The sequence below is a fragment of the Pecten maximus genome, chromosome 17 (genome assembly GCF_902652985.1).
Source record: "Pecten maximus chromosome 17, xPecMax1.1, whole genome shotgun sequence".
NCBI classification, from domain to species: Eukaryota; Metazoa; Mollusca; class Bivalvia; order Pectinida; family Pectinidae; genus Pecten; species Pecten maximus.
This window is the reverse complement of record NC_047031.1, coordinates 21,183,366-21,201,532: the sequence shown is the minus strand read 5'-3', so window position 1 is coordinate 21,201,532 and position 18,167 is coordinate 21,183,366. Positions and strand designations below refer to the sequence as shown.

The 18,167-nt window shown below is 36.9% G+C and overlaps 1 protein-coding gene across 1 annotated transcript in view; it reads right to left on the bottom strand.

The window, feature by feature from the left end:
• The window catches only part of LOC117314986 (mothers against decapentaplegic homolog 6-like), a 48,015-nt gene extending 30,465 nt beyond the window's left edge, over nucleotides 1-17,550 (bottom strand). Inside the window, exons 1-3 of the mRNA XM_033869109.1 lie at nucleotides 16,133-17,550; nucleotides 6,421-6,474; nucleotides 6,054-6,137 (exon numbers count right to left, since the gene is read on the bottom strand). Coding sequence (XP_033725000.1) covers nucleotides 6,054-6,137; nucleotides 6,421-6,474; nucleotides 16,133-16,544 — 550 coding nt within the window. The 5' untranslated portion in view covers nucleotides 16,545-17,550. The remainder of the gene's footprint in view (nucleotides 1-6,053; nucleotides 6,138-6,420; nucleotides 6,475-16,132) is intronic.
• Between the last annotated feature and the right edge of the window lie 617 nt (nucleotides 17,551-18,167).

Sequence of the window (18,167 nt, the reverse complement as noted above, 5' to 3'; positions counted from 1 at the left end):
CTGCATACGATTGAAAACATTGAATTAGTGTTAACACATGGTGAAAACTTTCTTATACTATGCCTATGATTGTAAACTTGAGTGTGTGCTTATACGGTATTACATCAAGTAGGTAACAAGAGCAGTTTAACAGGAGGTCAAATGCTCACCACTCACTTCACACGACACGCATCAGTACACATGTCTACATGTAAAAATAATATTTATATCCAATCCTTTATTGATACCTAACATCGTGTAAGATTTACCTGTATAGAGATCTACTATAATTTGTATAAAAAACATGTAAAATAATATTTATATCAAATCCCATACTAATGTCTCACATTGTATAAGCTTGGCCTTGCTATAACTTGTATAAAAAAAAAAAAAAAAAAATCCCTTATGTTGTACATTACATATAATGTAATATGTAAATAAGATACAATGTATGTTTTCATATAAAACTTCCTTAATGCTAATCAATTAATATACACGATACCCGTATCTTACAACTCTTGTTTTAACTATCAGTTATCTTATGATTTGTATAAAATTGTAATTACCCTGAAATAGTTAACTAGCATAATTTAAGTGTTAAAAATAACTGTCTGTCCATATTGTACATTTTTCTCTCTCTTTTTCTTTGTCACAATACTAATTTAACAAATTATCTATTTTACTTGATAGTTATTGAAAAACTAATAAAATAAATCAATTAATATTAAACTTGAACAAATATCTTGAGAAAGAAACAAACATTTCATGCAATAAATTAGTTAACATTGAAAGATTTTTTCTGAACTTCATTTTTAATAAATTAAACTACACAAAATGTAACAAGCTGTATTATTACAATGTGAAAATGAGTTCATTTGCACCCAAAACAGGTAATCAAATGGTTTTTTTTATGATTGAACTCCTAAATCCTTGAATAATTTACCGTTCACCCTTAGCTGTGAAAACTGTGCCCTAATCAGTGTACTGTGTAAGTAACCTGTACAAAATTCCGCATAATTATATTTTTCTTTTCAGAGAGAAACAAGAAAATAATTATATTGTGTGTTTTTTAACAAATTAGGAGTTGCCCACCATAGGGGTTCCAAGCCGACAGCCAAGCCAACCTGCTGAGTGGGGATTAGTGCTGTCACTAAATCTAGCCAGATCCCTGAGGAGTGTAAACAGACTTTGGCCCCTATAAACCAGTTAATCACTTGTACAAACATGACACCTCATTAATGGGAGCCATGTCAAGAGTGCCCTCCCTTTAGTATTTGTGAAGTCATCAATATATTTGTCAATGTTTTTTTTCTGTGAACACCTTCTTAACTAGTTAAATACAGGAGTGATCTCCTTTTCACAACTTACATACAATCCATGTTTGATAGTGTTGTTTTTACAACATCTAATCAACAATGTAAATACATTGGTTATCTCCCCTTTGTTTTCTGTACTCAATACTGGAGTTTTCTTTTCTTTTTTTAATCCATACGAACACCTTATTAAGGTAAATACGGGAGTGATCTCCCTTTCTCATCTTAACTTTAATCAAAGATAGTGTTTAATTTTTACACCTTACAGATGGGGTCACTACATGGTCATCTCCCCTGTTTTCTGTGATTGATACTTGTGAACATTTTTCCTGTAACTGATACAAACACCTTATAAACAAGGTAAATACAGAGTTATCTCCCTTCCCTGTCTGTTCACAATATTTGAGTTTTTACACCATCAATTTTAAAGACGTGTCATCTGGATTCTTCAGTCTGTTATTTAATCACTCTAAAGCAGATCACATATTGTGTTTAATTGGCCAAGAAACCATTACAAGCTGCAGTGAGAAATTAATTACTTCACTGAAGAACATGCTTTCCTGGGTGTCTGTCTAAATAATAAAATCCTCACATTGTTTGTGCTGCTGTGAATTGCTTTATTGTTTTTCATTCATAAATTCATACTTCTTTAATTGACTTTAATTGTTGATTTCACCATCCGCGAAGTTTTGATCTGAAGATAATGCTTTGATACATGTCAACTCAGCCTCCAGTGCGGAAAACATGTTATGTTTTAACTTGCGTCTAATTCGTAAAAAAAAATAAAAAAATAAGGAAACCAACTCCCGATATTTTTCTTTACAAACATTTCTGAAAGACCAATTTTATTTCCACTTTTCCTTGTAGCATTTTTTGTGTTTTATATCAAGTTTCAAAAAAGCACTGTTGAAGCCCTTCGGCTTGGTGTTTATTTCAAGAGATATGAAATGTCAATTTTTTTCATTTTTTGACGAAATGTTTACTAAGATTTATGTCTGTATGTGAACTTGAGTATAGGAGAGTATGACATATTGGTGTCTAAACATCTCTTCAGAATGGAGTAAAGCCTTCTAATAAGTTATCTCCTATACATTTTTACAAGTTTTATTTATGATTAACATTTTCACATTTGATGCAGATTTTTTCAAATTATAATTATTTTTATGTAGTCTTATTTTCATACTGTTCAATTCCTCCTTATTTTTCAGATGCCGTTAGCACATTGTAGATCTTCATTAAAAAGTGGCATATCATTATTCTTTTTTTTTTATGATAGGTTGAATTGCCATGTACTGTATTCTGTATACTAAAATGTTGTAGACAATCCTTTCAATCTCTGTGTATATAAAATTTACCTGAATTTTCCCAGAACGGGGATCATTTCCAAGTACAAAGACAATCCCTTTTTAAAACGTACTTCCTTTATTGTTTTCCAATTAAATTTTAAAATTTTGTGTTGGGTCATTTTATGACACGTTCATGTACAAGCAATGCCAACAGAACAATACAAATCTTTTTCCTAAAATGTGTTTCCTTTATAATATTGTTTTGTCGATGTTATATTGAAATATTAATGTTTTGTTATACTGTCAGTTTATGACAAGTTCCTGTCGGTGTCTGTACCGTTCAGACAAATTATTTTTTTAAAACATAATTCCTTTCTTGTTTTTGTTTCCTGTCGTCCGTCTACGTTTAGTGGCGACAGACTAAGCCTTAGGTACTACTGATAATAGTCGTTTCTTTAACTATCTTCCTTCTCTTTGTGCCTAATTACCCGACAGAGTAATTGCCCTATACAAAATCCCACGAGTCTATGTCTATGTACTGTAAACATCCAAAATATTTGAAAATAAAAAATATTTGTGTTTTTTTTATCTCTGGTTTTACCGACAAATCTTATTTATCATGAGTGAAAAGATAATTCTGTACATATTCCTGTATCAGTTTGTATTGATAAATGAAAATCCAAATCTACTCAAATAAAAAGATATATGCAACAGGTCAAAGGGGCCTGTATCTTAAGTAGACAAACATAAACTTAATACTAAATGCTAGTATTGATTGCTCTGTAATTGATTTTTTACCATTCAAAGTGTTTAATTTTGTTCTCAAATTCTTCTTAACAGAAATTAATTTAATTGGGAAATTTAAACACTTTCTTAAATTTCCTCTTTATTTATGTTAATGCTGGGGTGGGCATTACAAAGAATTCAAATTAATTTAAATTTTTCAAAATTCTAATAAATTTTATCACTTGATAATTTTAATCCACATATCAATACTAGTTTGGTTTTCATATACCACTGTGATTTTACTGACCACATCAATAAGTAAATCCGGTATATAATTCATCGTTTCACCTAAATTACTACTCTTCTAGTACGTCTCCTAACGAACAAAAACTGATCAACAAATTATGAGTAATATAGATAATTTGACGTGTGTGTGTGTCATCCATCCGACTTGTTGGATGTTTACCGTACCTGCGTAAGCCCTAGACGTTTTAAGTTAACTCACCCAGCCCCTGTCGCCAGTGTAGCGGCCTTACTAGGCACATCGACTCCAGTATTGTATGCCTAGATCACTGAGCTGATAACACTGGTTTTAGACCTAACTTGCTGATAGCTCGGTAAGCTTACCTGATGGCAAAACCAAATTTTGTTCAACAAAATTTTCCCCCTTTAATATTTCATAAAAAAAAATTAAGAAAATTTTCAGCATTAATGCATTCAACAACTAAACATTTGAAATCTTTTCTATGTAATTTAACATTTTAATGTTTATTAAATGAGATATTTTTTGTAGTGTAAGATGACCAGACATTGACTGACTGGCCACACTACAGATAGCATTGGTGGCTAACACTAGGGCCCCTATACCTTTATACAGGGACTCAGCCTGGCGCATTGTACACACTCAATCTACCTGGCCACACGTCCCTTGAGCCTTGTCAACTTAACGTTAAAGTATCCAAAAAGTCAGATCCTCTGCATATCAAACGGAAATAAACCCAGTAATTTGTACTACACACATTATATTATATTACAAATCATTCTCTAAGACATTCAATTAAAAGTGTTAACAAATTTTCACTTTGGAAGATTTTTTTTTTTTTTACTTTAAATTCTAGTTAACTGTGGATGATTTAAGTTAACGGAGCTTTAAACATACAGCGGTTTTAAACACGGACACTTATACAATTGTCTGTCAGTGTTCTGGCCCAGTTTTACTTGTCCCTAACTTTACTGTACACGTTTTCTGATGGTTTTGACTCACGCTTACAGTTTAGTCTTTAATAGAAATAAAACAATATTCATTTTATAACACGAAATTTACCTAAATTTCTATATAATACAGTAATGAAACAAGATATTTATTTTACATCCCTAAAATATACAGATCTAGCAGGTTGTTATCTTGAAGGGTCCATTATAAACCAACCTTACAGAGTGAACCCTTCTATGACCGAGAACAGTGAACTACCCTGATGCGAGGCAGAAGCCCCTGAACAGGCCAAACTCCCCTATAAATCTCATCAACCCCTTAACTGGTTGAGCCCCTTTTGAATCGTGTCTTACCCTGAAGATTCGGACTCCTAAGAATCAAATTTAACACATCACAAACTATTAGGGGATTGTTCGAAACTTAAAATTCGAACAGAAAACAAATCTCAGATTTTTTAACCCCCTCCCCCCTGCCCCCAAAGAAACAAATACTGAAACCCCCCAACAAAGGGTTTTTAGATGGTCAATATGCACATGACAATACCTTTTCAGAATTTAAGGGTCATCTAAATACTAAAGTGAGATCGGTGATACATTACAAGCCTACAAATCACTACTATATTATATCGTGCAATTTGACAGAATTGATCAATTGTTAGTATGTTTCATGGTTGACTATAGGGTTATTGCTGTTGACACATAATTTGTTAAGCTATTTGTCAATTTCAACAAAAGATGCAGAAAAAATTATGGATATTTGTTCATTTTTTAAATTTAACAACTTTTTTCTATATAGATGACCTTCAATGTCCTCACAAACAGCCGTGTCATACTTGATTGAATTTTCAGTATAACCAGCCATTTTATAATTCTGTCTGATGGAATGCTGGTTCATACATCAGATAAAACAAGACATTGTCAGTACAGAAGTGACAATCTAGGACAGGATTTTCAGTCCCCTGTCAAAATTTTCTCACCTTAGTCAACCAGATGGACAAGAAGAGGCCGTGAAAAAATGAGGTTGTGAAAAAATGTAACGTTTATTCTGAGCAGGATCTTATTATTATAACGGTGTCAATAGAGATCGTCCATGTTCAATTATTGAATACAAGTCATTTATCAGTCAAGAAAAAGAGGGGAAATAAGTATTAAGCTACAGTTATGCAGCATGTCTCCTTCAGTGCTAATTTCTTTTCTTTATAAACTAGAACAATTTCTCTTATTCTGGGTTTGTTCCTAGAAACCAAACTATCATTAAAGGTTCCACTGTACTGAAATCAGTTTATTAAATCATTGTAATGTGAAAATGTAACCCTGTGATTAAAATGATACAAGAATATCTCATGGTCACTGGCAGCAAAACCAGTATTGTGTGATCTGGTAGTATGTGTCCCCAGCATCTGATCAGTAATTAGGTCATGTCAAACAATCTGATGCCAGTATACAGAAATATGTTTTTATTCTGTGGATTATTTTCCAACAATATCTTGGTTATAAGGGATTAGAGTTCCCACTAAAAAAAAAATTCCTCAAATACCTGAAAAATCCAGACGACGAGGGGTAGGTGTGTTTCCCGTTTCCGTGGAAACATCCATCACAGTTTCTTCTATTTGGTCTATATCTGAAACATTGAAACAACGATCAATAGAATGTAATGTGACAAACACAAAGATGACCAGGATCAGTGTGACAAACACACAGCTGACCAGGATCACAGTGATAAAGACATAGCTGACCGTGTCCAGAATCACTGAATGTCATGAATAACACTCTCATAAATTATCAAAATATCACATTAGATGTAACAAAGGCATTTAAAAGCTCTCATCAAAAACAATCAGTCATATGATTTAATTCAAGTAAAAATATTCTTCATTAGTCTTTATAATAAACAATTGATTTACCTGTTATTTTTAACCTGGAGATCTTCGACCAATTCCCATTAGTATAGGGGGTATCTGAAACATATCAAAGACAACAGGTTAATACACCAATGTGATCCAAAGCTGAAAACTTCTCCTCAAGAGCTGCTGTACATTTCATCACTTGCACTGTGATTAAATCCCTGCCCCCTCCCCGGTGTGAATTAAATCTCACATGTAATGATATTGTATGTTAGGGTGTGAATTAAATCTCACATGTAATGATATTGTATGTTAGGGTGTGAATTAAATCTCACATGTAATGATATTGTATGTTAGGGTGTGAATTAAATCTCACATGTAATGATATTGTATGTTAGGGTGTGAATTAAATCTCACATGTAATAATATTGTATGTTGTCTTCACTTGACTATTAATGTAGTAGATTTTTGCTGTCTGGTATGGGGTATTTTATCTTCCTTGTCTTGAAATTAAACAGGAGCAAATATTACAACCGATTCCAGAATTAAATTATTTGTGCAGATAGTTTACAATTAATGTTTCCATACAGATCACAGCCTGAATAGGAAGGAGACTGCTCTGCACAATGTTTATGTGACTGAGGTTTCCCCCCTGTGGGCCCCCAGCATATAGATAGTGGCTGAGACTGGCTGATGGTGGTGGAGTCTAGGAGATGGATGTATCAGTGATGTTTATATCCCTACTCTCCTCTAACACTACTCTTCTGATCATCTCTACTCTCCTCTAACACTACCCAATCTCCAGCCCCTCCCCCCTCTAACACTACACATATTCATACTTTCTTCTAACTATACTCATATCCATACCCACATCAAATGCTACTCATCACTACCCACCTATAACACCCATAGCATGTACACTACTCATTCCTTACTCTCTTCTAACACTACTCCATCACTACCCTCCTATAACACTACTTATTCCTTACTCTCCTCTAACACTACTCATCTCTACCCTCCTGGCTATCACTACTCAATCTCTATATCCTCCTCTAACACTATAGCTACTCCATCACTACCCTCCTGTTACATTATTCAATCTGTGCTCTCCTCCAACACTTCTCAATATCTACTCTCCTCTAATTACACTACTCAATCTCAACCCTCCTCTATCACTACTCGATCTCTACTCTCCTCTAACACTACTCAATCTCTACTCTCCTCTAACACTACTCAATCTCTACTCTCCTCTAACACTACTCAATCTCTACTCTCCTCTAACACTACTCAATCTCTACTCTCCTATAACACTACTTATTCCTTACTCTCCTCTAACACTACTCATCTCTACCCTCCTGGCTATCACTACTCAATCTCTATATCCTCCTCTAACACTACTCCATCACTACCCTCCTGTTACGTTATTCAATCTGTGCTCTCCTCCAACACTAGTATACGTACTTCTCAATATCTACTCTCCTCTAACACTACTCAATCTCAACCCTCCTCTATCACTTCTGATCTCTACCCTCCTCTTACATTATTCAATCTCTCTGCTCTCCTCTAACACTGCTCAATCTCTACCGACCTCTAACACTACTCCATCTCTACTACCACCCTCTTACTCACCTCTAACACTTTTCAATCTAGATCTCTATACCCTCCTCTAACACTACTCAATTTATACCCTCCTCTAACACTACTCAAAGTTATGTTTACTCTCAAAAACTGATTTTTGGGCTTGTGTCAATGTAATATATGGAAGTGATAGGTTCAATAATTTGTTGTTGTTGGCCTTGATAGCATCCTCTATATATGTACTTAATGGCACCAAAAATTGAATTCCTAAAACAAATCTAGACATTAACACTTCGAAGTACTTTGACAAATTCTCTTGCTCAGTTCCTGTTGATGGTGCCAAAGTGTTTGCATTGCATCACTCCTCTCCACGTGGGTGTCAAGTTTTCTAATATCTACTTCCCCTATAAACATACTAACCACAACAGGCCGTAGCCATATTATGAATGAATCGGCCTTCATTGGAGCTGTCCTAAGTGTTTTGGTGGTAAGAAAAAAATCTTGAAGAAAAATATCTGCATTTTGTCACGTCTGTGGTTGGTTATAAGGGCACCTGTCAGTCAGTGAGGTTGATTTAATGGCCTGTAGGCAGTAGAGACTATGTAACAGATTACATGTCTTATAGGCCATAGTAATATACACAGGTAGTAACACAGGAAATGCTGTAACACTCCCATCATAAACAGGTATGAAATATACATACTAGATGTTTATTAACTTTGTAAGAAATTTTTGACAAATTAAAAGTTGATATTTTATTTGGGGCCCCCCCCCCCCAAATAAAATATCAACTTTTAATTTGTTGTTGTTGTTGTTGTTGTTGTTTGAAGCAGGGCTATCAGGGATGACACAATAGGAGAAAAGAAACTGCCGAAATAAAAGAACGGACATATGCATGTAAAAAGATTGTACAGATTTTCCTGGGTTTCCTTGTCCCTTCACTGATAATATATCAGAGACCCCCCCCCTCACACAATCCCCCTCCCCACCCCAACTCTGTAGGGCAAGGATGGGTGGTCAGGTGGTACAGTAGTACACTACAATCGCCTCCACCTCCACAGTAGTACACTACAATCGCCTTTCACCTTGACAGCCGGAACACAGGCATGATCACATGACTTTTCCATAAGTACTTCATTTTTCTCCCACAGGAAGACCCCCTTCCACACTTCTATACAGGCTAACAAGCTAGAGTGATTAATTTTTAACTTATAAATAGTTTATATATACTCTATTTATATACCAGTACACATGTACACTATGTTTTCAATACAGTTAACAAAAAATCAAATGTTCACAAATATCAGTTTAAAATAAGAAATGTTATTCATTAACTTAAATCCATATTCAACATATCAGTCAATATTTCTTTTGCAAATGTTCCTTTTAAATGCCAAAGTGAAAATTTGGGAATAATAAAATATTCTTTCACTCTTTTTCTAGAAACAAATCACTTCACCTGTAACTCCAGAGTTGTGAAACGTAAGCGCAAGACGTTGACCTTATTAAAAGGATTTTGTGTGAAGTACAACATATAAAAACTCTTTTTAAAAATCGTAGAGAAAAAAATTGAAGATTTTCACCGATTTATTACTGGTATTTACAACACCTGTACAAATGGGTAATGTCATCGTCATGGCGATGAAGTCTGTACCTGTCTTTGTGAGAGATTCACATAAAACCATTAACGATAAAAGCAAACAAATTGCTCTGATATTTAAAAAATACAGGAAATCCAACCAGAAAAAAACAGGTGCTATATTGCAGCATTATACCACAAGCTGCCAAGCCTAAAAGATATACTTCCCAATTCTGCTGGATTATCTTCGAGACTGCATTTGGTAACCAGGGAAGGTCACAGGATTATCAATGGTTTTAACGCCTCAAATTAGTCATAGCTTTTATGGTTAAGAAAACAATGAAGAAAAGAAAGGAGTAAAGTACACATCCAGCATAATTTTTTTTTTAAATACTGAAATCATTAAATAGCTTGTTTTTGTGATTGGGATTTTAAAAGCTTGCATATACACACATCATCATCATCATCATCGTGATTTCTGGATTGTACACAGCTTGCATATATCATCATCATCATCATCATCATCATCATCAGTCTGACCTATACATATATAACATCCCTCCCTCACATACACACAGCCTTCACCTTGACCTGCATACCCTTAAATTCTGCTACACACCCACCCACACTACACATCGATCATTTCCCTACTTGACCATATCCCCTAGACTGACACTGTATCCTTACACAGGACCAAACACCCCCTAGACTGACACTATATCCTTACATAGGACCATACACCCCCTAGACTGACACTGTACCCTTACATAGGACCATACACCCCCTACACTGACACTGTATCCTTACACAGGACCAAACACCCCCTAGACTGACACTATATCCTTACACAGGACCAAACACCCCCTAGACTGACACTATATCCTTACATAGGACCATACACCCCCTAGACTGACACTATATCCTTACACAGGACCATACACCCCCTAGACTGACACTATATCCTTACATAGGACCATACACCCCCCTAGACTGACACTGTATCCTTACATAGGACCATACACCCCCTAGACTGACACTGTACCCTTACACAGGACCATACACCCCCTACACTGACACTGTATCCTTACATAGGACCATACACCCCCTAGACTGACACTATATCCTTACATAGGACCATACACCCCCTAGACTGACACTGTATCCTTACATAGGACCAAACACCCCCTAGACTGACACTGTATCCTTACATAGGACCATACACCCCCTAGACTGACATTGTAACCTTACACAGGACCATACACCCCCTAGACTGACACTGTAACCTTACATAGGACCATACACCCCCCCCTAGACTGACACTGTATCCTTACATAGGACCATACACCCCCTACACTGACACTATATCCTTACATAGGACCATACACCCCCTAGACTGACACTATATCCTTACATAGGACCATACACCCCCTAGACTGACACTATATCCTTACACAGGACCATACACCCCCCTAGACTGACACTATATCCTTACATAGGACCATACACCCCCCTAGACTGACACTGTATCCTTACATAGGACCATACACCCCCTAGACTGACACTGTATCCTTACATAGGACCATACACCCCCTAGACTGACACTATATCCTTACATAGGACCATACACCCCCTAGACTGACACTGTATCCTTACATAGGACCATACACCCCCTAGACTGACACTATATCCTTACATAGGACCATACACCCCCTAGACTGACACTGTATCCTTACATAGGACCATACACCCCCTAGACTGACACTGTATCCTTACATAGGACCATACACCCCCCTAGACTGACACAATATCCTTACATAGGACCATACACCCCCCTAGACTGACACTATATCCTTACATAGGACCATACACCCCCTAGACTGACACTATATCCTTACATAGGACCATACACCCCCTAGACTGACACTGTATCCTTACATAGGACCAAACACCCCCCTAGACTGACACTATATCCTTACATAGGACCATACACCCCCTAGACTGACACTATATCCTTACATAGGACCATACACCCCCTAGACTGACACTATATCCTTACATAGGACCATACACACCCCCTAGACTGACACTATATCCTTACATAGGACCATACACCCCCTAGACTGACACTGTATCCTTACATAGGACCATACACCCCCTAGACTGAAACTGTATCCTTACATAGGACCATACACCCCCTAGACTGACACTGTATCCTTACATAGGACCATACACCCCCTAGACTGACACTGTATCCTTACATAGGACCATACACCCCCTAGACTGACACTGTATCCTTACATAGGACCATACACCCCCTAGACTGACACCATATCCTTACATAGGACCATACACCCCCTAGACTGACACTATATCCTTACATAGGACCATACACCCCCTAGACTGACACTATATCGGACCATACACCCCCTAGACTGACACTATATCATTACATAGGACCATACACCCCCTAGACCGACACTGTATCCTTACATAGGACCATACACCCCCTAGACTGATACTGTATCCTTACATAGGACCAAACACCCCCTAGACCGACACTGTATCCTTACATAGGACCATACACCCCCTAGACTGATACTGTATCCTTACATAGGACCAAACACCCCCTAGACTGACACAATATCCTTACATAGGACCATACACCCCCCTTGACTGACACTGTAACCTTACATAGGACCATACACCCCCTAGACTGACACAATATCCTTACATAGGACCATACACCCCCCTAGACTGACACTATATCGGACCATACACCCCCTAGACTGACACTGTACCCTTACATAACTGTTACGTAGGTTACATCCCTGTTTCATACTCCTACGATTTGTATGTACGTGCAGAGTGTAGCAAACTCCACTACCCACACAGTCTACATGTCTCCAGACATCCTCAAGTCAAACCCTGCAACATACACCCTGTATAGGGCTATAGTCTGGTGTTAAAAAGTCCCGTGACCTTCACCTTGTACATGATGTGGTCATACCACACCCTCAATAGTCAATAAATAGTACTGTATTTATCATGTGATACTAGTATGCACCAATGCCAATGAAAACTTTGACTCAAATGTTTCAGAGGAAATGGGTTCAATCATTTAGGTATTTAGAGAACAGTAGCTCAAGGGGTAAACAGGGTAGGAAGAGGGGTGGGGGTGGTAGGGTAGGGGTTGATGGGCAGATGAGGGGTGGGGGTGGTAGGGTAGGGGTCGATGGGCAGATGAGGGGTGGGGGTGGTAGGGTAGGGGTCGATGGGCAGATGAGGGGTGGGGGTGGTATCTGTGTGTTGGGGTGTTAGGATAGGGGTTCATGGGCAGATGGGGGTGGGGAATCTGTGTGTGGCGACGGTAGGGTAGGGGTTCATTGGCGGAAGAGGGGTGGGGATGGCAGGGTAGGGGTTGATGGGCTGATGATCATGAGGGGTCAGAGAGGTGTGTGGGAGTGGTTGGATAGGGGTTCATGAGGGGTGAAGGAGTGAGGGAGCTATCTGTGTAAGGGTAGGGATGGTGTTTGTGGGCAGATGAGGGGTGAAGGAGTGAGGGAGCTATCTGTGTAAGGGTAGGGATGGTGTTTGTGGGCAGATGAGGGGTGAAGGAGTGAGGGAGCTATCTGTGTAAGGGTAGGGATGGTGTTTGTGGGCAGATGAGGGGTGAAGGAGTGAGGGAGCTATCTGCGTAAGGGTAGGGATGGTGTTTGTGGGCAGATGAGGGGTGAAGGAGTGAGGGAGCTATCTGTGTAAGGGTAGGGATGGTGTTTGTGGGCAGATGAGGGGTGAAGGAGTGAGGGAGCTATCTGTGTAAGGGTAGGGATGGTGTTTGTGGGCAGATGAGGGGTAGGGGAAGAGTCTGTGAGGGTCAGTTTGTGGTTAGGATGGGGACAAGTTTATCATGTTATATGTAACCTTCCAATACAACCTATGAAGAGCTGATTTAAATTAGATATATTCAAAACTAGCTACATTTTCTTATTCGGCCAGGAAATCAATCATAAAACAAGGTCACATCCATGTGATAATTCACCGAGAAGCTGGGAGGGGCGAGTATAAGGGAGTATCTATGTGTACATCACATATTTAGGCCACATAACACAGAGCCCATACCTGATGAGTTAAGTGTACAGCATTAGTGTTACACACTACAGAGTTTGTATACTGAAGCCTCCCTCTAACAGCTCATGATCATAAGCATCGTTTAATTTTAACACTTAAAAATAAAGAAAATCATTATGTGTTTTCCACTGTTTTGAAATTCCAAGAATTTCTTAACATTTTTTTTTAATCTAAATTTTAAATTGAAATTAAAATTGAAAAGATATCAAAATTTAAATTTCTTTTTAACAAATTTACGAAGAAGATATATTTGTAGTCAAGTCTTGAAAATTGTTTTTGAAAATGTATGGTCCTTAATGTAAGATATACAAGAGAGCAGTGCATTTCCTAAAACGTGAGCAAGTGCCATAGGAAAAACCTAGCTATAGCTAGTCCATCAGTACGCAAATATTTGTGTTCTAAAATTGGAATGTTCACATTCATCTTCACTAAGACATATCTATTATAAATTCAAATTTAAAACATTCATATTTTTTCATATGTAAATTAAGGAACAGTGATCACCTGTTTAATTTGAACCAATTAACTAACACTAATATACATCACAGCAAAATGTAGGTTTTAATTTCATGCAATGTAAGCACAACTGTTTCAGTTTCAAAAACTAAAAGTTTATTAACAGAAATTCCTATATTATTACCTAAATAACAACCTTTTCTTTAACTGTCCTTACTTGTGCTGTGAAATATAAATTAAACTTTTTATTTAATTTCACAAGCCTTAAAAAATTAACGGTACGTACCTGCCTCATCAGGGACTGCCTCAATAAATAAGTGACTCCCTCTCATACATATGTGACCATATTTTCCCCTCCCTATATTATTTATTATATACTATAGTTACATTATGCTTAACATAAAAGACCACCTGTCGTTGATCTTGCCACCCTTGGAAGGTCACATATACAGTAGTAGGGTTTGCTAGTTTTTCCTGTCTGTATCATTTTAAAGAAAAGAACTGAAATGACCTGAATCACTTTATATAATTATACATTTAATATATCTATAATTCAATCTGCAGTTAACAAACATTTAGAAATAGTACTACCACCTCAAAATCACACCAAGTTCAGAGCTAGCTCTATTAATCAATTCTGTTGTACAGTGACTTTGTGTATAATTTTCATGACCAATATATATTACTTGTCCTCTAAAACTACCAGTATTTGCAGGCTCCAGAATTCTGACCAGTGGCCATAAACAGGGGAACTGGTCAGACTTTTGGAGCCTGGGAATATGGTCACTTATAGCGGACTAGTCCAATATAAGCTAGCTGACCTGCTGAAATCAGGAATAACAAGGACCACTGGCAAATCATTGATTAATTCCAACAATATACTGAAGTTGATTGTATTGTTTAATATAGCCCATTGGCACTGATGTCATTTAGAGGCAAACAACACAAGAGAAATAAACTCCCAAAAGAAATACACCAAGACCTGTAAAACAATGCCCCCCCCCCCCCACCACCTCACACACAACCACACAACATTACATCGTTCCTGTACTACTGCCACTATGGTCTCTGTAATGTTAACACTGTGCTTTACCTATTGCACAGGAATGAGATTTAACTATTTCACTAATTAATCATGTTTTAAACACGTCAAATTAATAAATCTGAACTTTTCTTAACTCCAACCCCCACCCCCACCTACCACTTCAGCCTGGGAATTTATCCTGCATTTTCCCCAACTCTTACAATTTAGAATCCCTCAGGTAATTTTGAACGAACCCCTATCCTTCGATCGACCTCAGGATAAATGATTACATTTCAACTTCATTATTACAGCTTGACAGATATATCTTCGTTGTTCCTTAGAAGTCAATTTTTACTCTCATAGACGTCGCAGTGCTATTGCAAATATATGTATATCATATTCATACTTTTTGTGCTGTGAGAGTTCAAATTTTAAACTAGCTATATATATATGTATATATATTCAGCCCTATATATATGTATTCAGCCATTGCTACCTTCGTTCAGATCACATCTTTAAGGTCATTGTGTGTATCTAACTACATAAATATCACACAGTTACAATTTTAAGTAGGACAGGTCGTATTCCAGTAATTGTTGTGTACATCGCGGGATATATCCCAACCACATCACAACAAAATAACGACATTTACGAGAAGTACTGATCATTGATGTCATATTAGTACCCAAACATTTTACTTTTAGTGATGTAAACAATACTCGGATGATTTAACCAATCTTTGTGAAACAATGAGAAACTTTCTATAAATCAATGAATGTTTAATATAATATGTATATATAGGTCATTCCCTATATATTTTTTCATGTAAAATTTTTAATTTTTAATTGGTGAACCATTCAAATGTTTTACAGGTTGTTTGCCATGTGCTTTGTATAATTTACCAAAATTTTAACAGGTTAAATCCAAAAAAGTATTTGCCACCCATTCCTGGTATAGGGGGTCAATAAATCGCTGTACAATTAATTAAGACGATAATCAATTATTACCTGTTTTTTGTTGAATACTCCAGTGATATGGATTGCAGCACAGATAGGCTGGATCATCTGCAGATTCGCAGTGAGGCAGTCGTTTAAGTTCCGTATTTGGAGTAATATCGCTCCACCTCCATAACTGACAACACAGAATATGAGGAGCAACCGATCTCTTTCCTAACCTGAGGTCACTGTTGGGTAGGAGTACACACCCTGTGATTTCTCCACCCTTGGTTTCGATGCTTTGACATAGCATCTCCAACTGTTTTTCTTTCAGTCTTTTTAGCATGCTCTGTGCAACACACTTTATTTCTGTATCCAAATCTGGACTAGTTGATAAAGATGTTTCATTCTCACACTGGGTTTCATTATGTAATCTGTTTTTCCAAAGACGTTTCACGAGGGCAGACCGTTTAGATCGGAACATAAATCATACACTTTTGACATTGAGATATTGCAATATATCCCCTTAACATATACTTAGATAAATAACAAATAACTGTTGATGTATGTAAATAAAGTCAAACTGATTTACATACAACTATGTCATACAATGTAAAATTGTTACATAGTATGAAATGATATATTTAACACTGTATCTTTTAGTTTGTAACAAACACTGTATGTTTTTTTTTTTTTATAAAATCTTAAAATCTAATACACATTTCTGTTGTGTATTGGTGTTTAGGCTTTATAAATATATTTGTTACATATTGTATATATAAACAACATAAATCCGACTCGCTCGCCTTGCTCCAAATCTCGGTATCACAACATGAGCGTGCGGAATGTGGGATGTACACACGGTATATATACTTGTGAACCGTGGGGTCACACTATTTCTCTCTCCTGTGTAGCACGTCCGTGGTTTAATCCAGAGATGTCAAATTTATACACACTCCTCCATGTAACATTGTATACATATGAACTTCACTCTGAGAATCCGACAGAATGATGCCAGCGTTACAATTACACTGGATATACCTAAAAACAGCGCTTAGATCTTTCTCTGCCACTTAACTAGTGGAGACACTGTGTCGCTATCACAAAACTCGACGAAACAAACGTCTAACACACTTCTCTAAATCCTCTTTTCGGATCACGGGTCTTCTCGATAATATCCAAAATTCTCACAGTGTTCATACTTCGGTTAAAGCTCAATATAATACCCAAAATACAGGATTTCACTGCTCGGTGTAGCCCGTCTTCACATAGATCGCTCGCCAATTGTATGACCCGGACGAGTCTATTCTCAAATCGGGGCCGAAGGTCGTGTGTTTACCTGAGCTATTCATTAACGTTACTGGGATTTTTTAGTGCCGATGCTTAAAACGCGGACCGATCTTCAACATATGGTACACCATTTTGACCACTTTTGGGACTTTATATTAAATGTGATATTCTAAATGTTTATTCGAGGAGGTTTTCAATACATTAACAAGCACCTCCGTAAATATCTCGCAACGAAGAATACACGGTACCTGAAATTGCTGCGACCTCGCTAGCTATTCTGATATCGCGTTGTTTGATTGGTTGATTGCTCCCACGTGGTAGGTCTAGACTTTTTGGCGCGGGCTTAGTCTATGTTTCATAGGCAGAGGTATGTAGCGAGTCGTCTATGTTGTATATAGGCAGTCGAGCCTTGCATTATTTTAACCACTGAAATGTCGGGGAGGATCTTTTGACTTCGCGATCAGGGAACATTCTCAGCAATAAAAGTAGCATGGAGGATAGCTTGTTATTAAGTTCTTTGTAATCAGAGAATCGTCGATTCCGGATAAATTATTTTTAAAAAATCACAAAAATAACAGTAAATATTTTTAATTATGCACTTTAATGCTTCTGTATTAACGGCAATAAGTCGCCAAGTGTCTGCATTATTAAAATATTTATTGAGAATACAGATAGATTAATCTGACGTCATTCACAGGTAACACAATTTTACCTGTGGGCAAATTCGTTGACTAAGTTATTTCAATTTTAAGATAATTTAATGTTTTTAAAAATCTACATTTCAATTAAAAGAATTTTAAATCTGTTTTCCTTCTTT